The sequence below is a fragment of the Vigna unguiculata genome, chromosome 7 (assembly GCF_037176805.1).
Source record: "Vigna unguiculata cultivar grain cowpea cultivar isolate G323 ecotype 2 chromosome 7, ASM3717680v1, whole genome shotgun sequence".
Taxonomy (NCBI): domain Eukaryota; kingdom Viridiplantae; phylum Streptophyta; class Magnoliopsida; order Fabales; family Fabaceae; genus Vigna; species Vigna unguiculata.
The window spans coordinates 7,373,316-7,383,980 of record NC_140798.1 but is presented as its reverse complement, the minus strand read 5'-3'; the positions used below and the strand labels follow the sequence as shown (position 1 = coordinate 7,383,980).

General features: G+C 28.6%; 1 protein-coding gene across 1 annotated transcript; it reads right to left on the bottom strand.

Annotated features, from left to right (window-relative positions):
• Window positions 1–828: 828 nt before the first annotated feature.
• LOC114192592 (uncharacterized) lies at window positions 829–6,113 on the bottom strand. Its single transcript, XM_028082364.2, has 2 exons — window positions 5,708–6,113; window positions 829–1,435 (listed from the first exon to the last, which is right to left on the bottom strand). The coding sequence occupies exons 1-2, from the start codon at window positions 6,062–6,064 to the stop codon at window positions 926–928; spliced, it is 867 nt and encodes a 288-aa protein (XP_027938165.2). The 5' UTR covers window positions 6,065–6,113; the 3' UTR covers window positions 829–925.
• Between the last annotated feature and the right edge of the window lie 4,552 nt (window positions 6,114–10,665).

Sequence of the window (10,665 nt, the reverse complement as noted above, 5' to 3'; positions counted from 1 at the left end):
GTGTGTTAAAGTGACTTTGGAACCTAGAAATTGGTTTTGGGTTCATATGAAGAAATAAAAGTTTTCAAGTTTTATAGTCAAAGGAAATCCAAGTTGCATTCAATAGGAGGTGAACATTTTCAAGCGAGGATGAATGCTTACGAGAAAGAAGAGAATGATGAAAACTCAACAAATCAACTTATACTTTGTATGACATTAGAAGTTTGTAAGATATTAGAAGTCCAATTACTATACCGAAGAAAGTATTGCTAACCCTAACAAGATAAAGTGTATTTATTCTACAAGTAAAAGAAGACTCTAGAATAAATAATCAATTTTTGAATTTTAAATCTCCATGATAGTGTGGTAAGTAATGGATTATTATGATAATTAATGAAAAATAAATGTTCATGGTTAGTAAAAAAAATTTATCTATATATTTTCAAGACTATCCATAAATCAAATTTATCTATACCATTATATAAAAAAAATTTACCCTTAACAATTTTTTACCACTAAAAATTTATCTATACCATTATATAAAAAATTTTACCCTTAACAATTTTTTACCACTAAAATAACTACGTGTGATAAAAAAATACCTATAAAATAAATAAAAATTATCTGTTATTTATTATTGTAAAAATTATTTATGTTTACTTTTATAATTATAATTTTATTACCTTTTGTTATTATAAATAAGAATGATCAGCAGAACATTCACATGTGTTTTCATACGTAATTCATCATCTAACATACTATATATATATATATATATATATATATATATATATATATATATATATATATATATATATATATATATATATATATATTGACAAACAATCATCATAAACCAATATATTGGTTTTTCTCTTCATCCGAGGAAGATGTATAAGATGACATCCAACTCATCCAAGATCAAGTTATGGTAGAGGAGAGACTATTACAACATCTTTGTCCATATGCCCAAAAATGGAAAAATTGCAATAAGCAATCTAAACAGCAGAGGCGTGTCACTTTTTCTTTCTCTCCTACTCAACCTACCACCATCTGAAGGAATCGTTGGTGATCCATCCATGGCAAAGGAAGACTTTTTCATGGGTCTTGACCTTTCCAAGTGATCCCATCCACCAAAACTCTGTGCTGCTTCTTGGCTGCCCTTATCAACTGAACCATCATCTTCAACTACCCATGATTGGTACCCATTTTTGGTTCTCTGATTTTCTGCAGGTTCTTCCTCAACTCTGGTGTTGTTAGCGCGGCGGGGTTTCCTCCTCGTCCGATACTTGCGTTTTGGTTTGGTCTCTGGCTGTCTCCATAATTTATCAAATGCTAGTGCAAGTGCTGACTGGCCAAGAGGAAGAGCTAATGCCATAAGGAAAGCTTTAGGGCCACTAGATAGCAACCATGATGCAAGAATGACCGGTAGAGTCCAACCATAGGATTTGAAAATCTGCATTTAAAGAAAAATGGAATGCATTGTAACACCTCATGCAAACAAAAATATTTCAATCCATATGTAGACACAAGTAAGATGTTGTAAGCTTATGTAATAAAATAACAACAGCAACAACAAAAGTCTGTTAAACAACTAGGTGTTGAAATAGGCACAACATAGATTTCTGGGAAGTTACCAATCATGGCACTTCTCTCTAAGTATAAATATTACCAAAAGAAATTCTGAGTGCTCAACTAGTTTAGGCTTTTGGGCAGTATTATACTTTTACATGACAAAGCAATGATGGATAATATATTCATAGAAAGAATAAATTACAAATACATAAGTGATGTGTAACTACTAACTAGCAATTACTTTTGAAAGCTTTTCAATCTTTTAATGCAAAGATAATTAGAAAGTGTTTTGGATATATAATTTTATGGTGGTAGTGTTATGATATAGAATATAAATAGAAAGATACTGGTGTAAAGGGGAGACATTCAGATTAGTAAGGATTTGTAGGAATAGAGCATGAGCTCTTTTTATAAAAGGGAAACCCTTGGAGAAGAGAGTGTTCTCCTCTTTGTGGTTCTTTTCATCTATTTCAAAAAAATATTTTATCTCCCACTCTCAATTCTTGGTTCTTAACCAAAAGTGAGCAACATCCATTTAGTGACTTTTAAGAAGAGAGAATAAAAATTAAGGAAAATGAGAATGAGAATAAACAAGATACTGATTTTTGAGAAAATGCCAAAATATCCTTCAGTTTTGGATTAAGATTGACTGTGCGGCCAGTGTTAAAACTGCTACAATTGTCTAGAAACCAAGCATTATAAAACAGTGATCTCTCTACTCTAGGATGGTTTCATGATTTAGAGGCAGCAACAATTATTAATAAGCAAGGCTTGAATCATCCCTTAATTTGAATCAAGCCTTGCAGAAACAGAGTCTTACAAAATGCAAAAGAAATATGAAGATAAAAGTGCAAAATAAACGTCCTAAAACTTAGATGCAGTATTAAATGCTGATTCATTTTATTTGGCAAATTAGCTCCCTTAATTGTGGTTGTCTTGATCTATTATCAAGCATTATCTCTTATTAGTTTTTAACTCTAGTATTTTAAATGTGCTTTATCTTTGTCATAATCTAGTTTTGTCACATTTCTTACATTTGGCTTAGCTTAATCTTGTTTGATACCTTTTTAGTTTGTCTTTAAAATTGTTTCTCTTCCACTTGACACCTTAGTTCAAGAAAGTTTGATAATAAACTCTTTATCACTTTTAAAAGAGAATTAGGGTAAGTTCAAGGTTGAAAATGAACAATTAAAAAGAGACTACACATGAAAGATAGGAAAAACCAAGGATAAACAAAGAATTTGATGATGCCAAGAGGAGATTTGTAGAAGAGAAAAAGACTCTTTGAAGAGTCAAAACACTATGAAGAAAGGAGAAGGATTTCAAGAAATCCTTCTCATTATGGAAGACAAGAGGAAGAGGATCAATGAGAGCTCCACAGATACAATTCAAGAAGACATGAATCTATGAACTTCAAAGTAAAGAAGCCCAACATCAAGATTCTAAAATTTTATGGTACCAATGATCCAGCAAATTACTTTGAATGGGAGCCTAAAGTTGACCAAATTTTTAAATTTTGTAATTTTGATGAGGACCAAAAGGACCAAATAGCCAGCTTACTAGAATTGAAGACTATGACATGACTTGGTGGCACAAAATATTGATAGGCATTGCGCAAAACAAGAGCTCATGCGTGGTCTCTTGGGTATCAGAGTAGGTTTCAGTCCCTCAATCTACACATTCTTTAGTTCTATTTGCCTATGATCATAATCAAAAGTTGTTCAATCCATTAACAGTCTCCACCTCTAGAAGAACAACAGTATGTTAAACACACATCTTTGCTTATATTTACTAAAATCTGCTTGCTGATGGCACGTCATATCTAGAGAAAACTGTTGAGATCTTTCTGCATGGTGAGCTTGATGCATTAAATATTATATCATGGTTAAGCAATGTTGTTTTGTGGTTTTGTACCCTAAGTTATATGCATTGAAATAAAACGAACAGAATCTGCAAGACAAGTCCTTGTCTCTAGCAATCAAAATCCACAATAGGAACTACTACAATCACTGTATCTTAGCTGAGACAATCCTCATCAGGATGCACTGCATCAATCATTCATGAGATGACCTCAAAAAGAATCCACTGAAAATAATTTTCTGTCAATTTTATAAACAACTATTTTGCTCTAAATTAGAGATAGAATTATTATCAAAATATGACATATCTCATGTAGTAGAATATTTTTCAAATAGAAAAATATGAATGATAGGAAGGTTTCTTCCTATGACACTTAGCTAAAAGCTATATTTCCTTTACATTGGTTACATGTGTTAAAATTTGACAGCAATATAAGCAATATTGTTAGCATTATGCATAGAGAAAGCTATGAATATTAGAGAGAAATTAAACACAAGTTTTCCCTCTCCAGATTTCGAAGGCCTGAGATCTCTCCCCAAACCAATCTCTCACTCCTCTAGCTCTTGCTCCCTCACTAACAGATTTCACAACCCAGCCCATTGGGTCAAGCTTCTAACAGAATACATTACATAAAGGATTAACAGAACCCATGATTACATGAAATTCAGGTAAAGGGTAAAGCCAATACTCGAGGTTTGTCTGACAAGAAAATCAAATTAAATGTATTGAAGTATCTGCCCCAACTCATGAATTTTTCAATATGACACACTGTTCTTGTGTCAGCTCCATGCATTAAAACAGCTCACAAGAAAATATGGGTGACATTTAAGGTCAAGAACCAAAATATATATGCTTTTATACAAAACCCCTGCTCCCTCTCTTTCTTGAAGTAAGAGAAAGCTATGATACTGACAGAATATGCAAATTATACCCCTTTACAAGCTAATCACAGTCATGGCAGCAAGGGAAAAAATGGGAAACCATTCATTAAGACAGTAGTATCTTTAACACATTTTCACACTTCAACAGTATACGAGTCCTGATTTCATCATGAATGGCAAGGAAACAAGAAAGAAATTCAAAAATCTTTATATTAGAATATGTGGTAAATCATTTAGAGCAAGGGATGTTGCTGTAGTCTAAACTCTAAAGCAGGAAAAGCCTCCAAGTTAAAAAGCACATTTGCAGAAAAAACTTGCATCCATCTTATCATATAAAGTCGAGTGAAGGGGTTCAATTTGATGACTAATTAGATGTGAGATTTTGTAATATCTATTCAACCAACTCCTTGGAGTTTCTATCATGGATTATAGAGTTTAAGTTATATCAATATAACTTTCATCATTGACATCCCCTTTAGTTCTATCAATATAACTCCTTGTCCTATCAATATAACTTTTTCACAAAAATACTTCATGAAATTCATCATTGCCACCTCATAAAAATGAATACGATGATGTAATAAAATGATCAAAATCTATTGCAGGTCTTTCTATACACGATGCATACAAATCATCTCTAGTGCATCAAATTTATTGACTTATGCAAACATTCAACAAATGTTGTAAGACACAAGGTAATATTTTACTCATTTATCAATACACTTCCATCTATACCCATAAATTATAAAAAGCGATCATTCTCTAAACAAAAAACATAACTAGAAAAATGTCTACTTTCCTTCTAAACTACTTACATCTTCCACATAAAAATTAAAAAGGCATCATTTAAACAATCCAAAACACCAAGTCTCACACTCTCAGGGCATGCTTAATCCCGTAGGAAGCTGTTACACACGTAACAGTAAAAAAATAAAGACAAATGTTAACCAGTACTTTTAGGGTGTCCTGAAGGAATTTTTTTAATGGAATGCATAAAGTCACTGCAAACTCATTTTATCAATGCATTTCCATCTATATGCATAAATTCTAAAAGGAGGTCATTCTCTAAACAAAAAACATTACTAAAAAATGACTACTTTCCTTCAAAACTACTTACATCTTCCCCATAAAAACTAAAAAGGCATCATTCAAACAAACCAAAATACCAAGTCTCACACTCTCAGGGATGCTTAATTCCGCGGACGCTGCTACACACATAAATGTGAGAAAAAAAAAAAAACAAATGTTAACCTGCACTTTTAGGACACCCCGAGGGATTTTTCACTGCATTCTTCAGTGATTTGCCATAAAAAAAAAAAATCTTCTTTTAATTCTTCAACCAACTTTGCAAGGCCCAAATAAAAAACCAAACACGGACTTGATACGGAAACAATAGAGAAAGATAGCTTCACCTGCAGAAACCAGACACCATCAATGGTTTCTTCCAAAATTCCACTAGAAATTTCTTCTTCATCTTCCATGAATTCTTTTTCCTCATCAGACCACCAGCGTCTCTTCCTGCCATACCCTTGTTCTTGTTCTTCCCGTTCCTTACCTCTGGGGCCGTTGGAGTTGAAATTTCGGGGTCGAAAGGATTCGGCGTTGGAATCCCAACGTGGGAAGTTGTTGGAGGAGCAAGAGACGAGAGAAGGGGAAAAGGGTCTTGCCAGAAGAAAGGGTCGCCATGAGGAAGACAGGTGCGAAGGTGGAATAGGGTGACCCAGAAATTTGGAAGCGTGCCAGTAGCACTGGTGAAGATGGGTCTCCATTCGACACCACACCTCTTCATTATCTTTCTCCGTTTATTTCACAAAATTATAAAATGTCCGAAACTTGTCATAAAAAAATGTTTAAATATAATATATATATATATATATATATATATATATATATATTTCAATTTATGTATAAAATTAAACATTAAAAATAAATTAATTTTTTGAAAATATTGTGTAAATTTAATTTTGTGTTTAGTTGACAACTAAAACTATTTTTAGTTCTCATTGTTATGAAATATATAAAAGTGGATTAGAGAAAAAAACATGGTTGAATAGAAATTTATAGAAAAGAAAGAAAAAATAATACGTTTGTAATACTTTTTTTAATATAATACTTTTTTGTTAATTTAAAAAAAAAATCGTGTATAAAAAAATATTTTTTAGGTGAAATAAATAAAGTATCCAAAAACAAAAATAATAAATTGAGAATTAGGAATACATGATAATAATTAATTGGAATGTATATTTAAAAAATATATTTTTTTAACAATAAGTCGTACTCTTATTTCTTGTTAGTATAACTATAAAGATATATCATCTCAGCTAGACTGATATCTCATTTAGGGATGGTAACAGGGTGGGGCGGGACGGGTTTCGTTATCCCATACTCATCCCCGCATAAAAAATTCATCCATATCCACATACCCAAACCCAACAGGTATCAAACTTTTGTCTCATCCTCATCCCCACCGGGTAACAGGTATAATCTCGTACCCATATCCGTATCTGTGTTCTAACTACTTCAATATTAATTTTTATAAAAGAAAAAAATTATGGTAAAGAAAACATAATATTATCAAATATTCAATATTAGGAAGATGATTGTTTCTTCCATATCAAATACTTTCAAATAAATTATAATTGTCTACATTTTACATTAGAATACCAAATAAAATTTCATGAGAACCAAAACATTTATTAAATTTGCAAACTACAACATTGATTAACTTAGTTGATAAAATTAAAAAATATTTCATAAAAATATAAAAGGAAAACAAATATTCAAATTAAAATATATTTTAAATGTTTGTTTACTTCGATTTTTTAAATTCTAATGAATCTCTTTTTTATACACTAGTAAAAGTTATAATACATCACTTGATCAAAATGACACAAAGAACAAATAATAAACATAATAATAAAATGTTGACATAGATTTTGTATCTTTTGAACTTCAATATATGTTGGATAGTGACAAAAAAATATTCATAGCAATTACATTAAATTTTTATATTGTAGTAAATAAAAGTTATTTATACAATTAAAGTGAAAAGATTATAGTATGATTAATAATGAGTTATAAAATAACAAATAATTAGATAGAATATATCGAAATATTATTCTACATAATGAAAATAAACAATAAATAAAAATATTAAAAAACTAACAAACGTGTGTTTACAAATAATTTGAGAGACTATTGAAAGAAAACGCACAAAGGAAACCAAATGTATAATTAAGGTATGATAAGATGAAGAATACCTTAGAGAACTAATTATTAAATTATGTTTGAAGTGGTTAAAATTAAATAGAAATATCATTAGTGACCAAAAAAATTGTCATTAAATTACAAATAAATTAGTAATTAAATTGGTCACTAAATCAAGTACCGATTTAATCATTGAATCAGTCACTAATTTAACCATTCATTCAGAAATAAATCAACTACTACCACCAATGACGAAAAAATAGTGACTGATATGGGTTACTGACTAAATCAGTCACTATTTCATGTTTTTCTTGTAGTGAATTATCATTTCTTATGTGTTTTAGAAATAATTTGAGAGACTAGAAAGAAATCGCACAAAGGAAATCAAATGTATAATTAAGGTATGATAAGATGAAAATATCTTAGAGAACTAAGAAAACTTTTCAAATATTTACATATATACTCAATGGTTGAAAAATAACAAAAATTATTTTAATGAAACAAAAGAGTTCTTCAAATTAAACAAAAATTAATAATAATAATAATAATAATAATAATAAGTAATTTTTTTTATATTACCTTAAATTGAGAGTATAAACATTCTGATGTGAAAGAAAAATATATAATAAATAAAAATATTAAAAAAATAATAGAAATATTCAAATGTGAGGCATAAAATTTTTTTAATTAACATACATCATTTTAACATAATTATATAAAAAAGTTATGATAAGATAAAAAATATATTGGAGATGCGAATGAGTTTCATGACAAACCAAATAATTAAAATAAATAAAAAATAGAATATATATATATATATATAGGGTTACTTAATTAATTGTGAATATTTTAATAATTTAAACGAGAATGGAGATATGGTGGGAACGGGTATTATGGCGGGGATATGCACATCCTCATACCCAACTGAAAAAGTTGGGGATTCCCCATACCCATACTCATACCTAGTCAATGCGGGGATTCCCCGTCAAAACGGGACGGGTTCAGACAATATCCATGGGGACGAGTTTATTTGTCATCTCTAATTTCATCCCTCAATGGTCATGTTTCATTAGGATTTGTATGCCCAAGAAAGAAAAAATAAAATACAAACAAATAAGAGAGATCAAATCCAAATCTATATAATATATAATAAAAGAAAGTTTAAAAATTTATTTAGTCTCTATTTTTGTTACCTTTATTTAATTAGATGTTAAATTTTGTTAATTTTTGATTAATTTAGTCATTTTTATTAATTATAGTTAAATAGTTAACTTAAGTGAATCATGTATGTTCCTTATTTTTATTTTAAATTTAAATTTTAGAATAATTATCTACGTTTCAAGTCACTGTTGTACCAATATCACATGTGAGTTTATGATTGTATTATTTTTTCTGTTCAATTTAGTCTTTATATTCATTATTTTTATTCAATTCAATATTTATATTTATTATTTTTATTCAATTTAATCTCAATTTTGGTTAAGATAAAACAATTTTACCCCTTAAATAAGACTAAATTTAATTTTTTATAAATATTATATTAATATTTTTACTAAAATTAATATTTTTATCAATTATATTTGAAATCCACTTATAAAAATAATATATTTTATTATAAATTAAATATAATTTTTAGATTCAATTGTTATATAGAATATAATTATTGAAAATATTATTAAAATATAATTATTAAATATTTTAAATAATATACAAACATTTTTAAAATTGACATTTAAAGTAAAATAATTAATATTTTTATTATGTTTAAGATATTAAAATTTAAAATATTTTATATTTAAATATCAATTTTAAAAACATTAATATTTTACAATATAATTATTGGAAGAAAACATTTAATAATTATATTTTAATAATATTTTAAATAATTGTATTCTACTTAATAATTGAATCTAAGAATTATATTCAATTTATAATTGAGATAATAATTTATAATTAAATTTAAAAATAATTAATAAAAATTTAAAAAATATTAGCATAATATTTATAAAATAATTAAATTTAGTCTTAATTGAAGATAAAATTACTCCATTTTAACCAAAATTAGAATTAAATTGAACAAAAATAAAAAATATACAGACGAAATTGAACAAAAATAACGAATACAGAGACTAAATTGAAAAAAAAAGAAATAACACCACCACAAACTGACACGTGACACTAATATTGACACTTGACACAATGGTGACTTGGTACATGAACAATTTTAAAAAAAAAATTAAAAAAAAATCAAAAAATTCATAGTTGACACATGGCATGCATTGTTCACTTACATTAACTATTTAAACTCTGTTAGTAAAAATGACCAAATTTATCAAAATTTGACAAAAAATAGAACATAATCGAACACTAAACCAAAACAAGGATCAAATTGAACAAAAGCAACGAAAATATGGACCAAATGAGTATTTAAGCCTAAAAAGAACTTATATTGATATAAAATCAAACTCATTTCTAAAAAAAATATTATATAATATTTGATGAAAAACTTTCAAAACAAAGACTTTATTGGGTTGGGTGATTATCATTATGGAAAAAGTTATAATTGATAGTCAAGGTACAACTCTTTTTATTTAAGAGTATAACAACCCAAACGCCATGGTTTGATAGATCGCTTGACCTATGCCACAAATAATTGATGACTCTACAATAGATAAACTTTGTCCAAGGACTTCCAAACTATTCAAAAGAACTTGAATCGTCACAAACATATCATCCAAACTCTTCCCATTCTTCATGGTGAAGAATTCGTGATGACAAGTAAAGGTGGCAACTTTTCAAAGTTGAACATTTGTACTCCCTTCATAGTTAACTAATATGGAGTCCCATATTTCCTTTGCAATATTTAATATATGTTCTTTCTTGTATTGATTTTTAAAGGGCAGAAATGAGTGTATAGCTACAATCTCTAGCTACAAGCTCTAGCTACTAAGTTTAGTTACTAGCTTTAACTACTAACTCTAGCTATAGCTAGTAACTCTAGCTACTAATTACAAGTTATAGTCGTTAGCTCTAACTACTAACTCTAGCTGCTAGCTCTAGCTACTAGCTCTAGCAACTAACTATTAAGTCTAGCTTTAACTACTAGCTACTAACTCTAACTTCTAACTCTAACTCTAACTATTAGATATAGCTACAAGCTCTA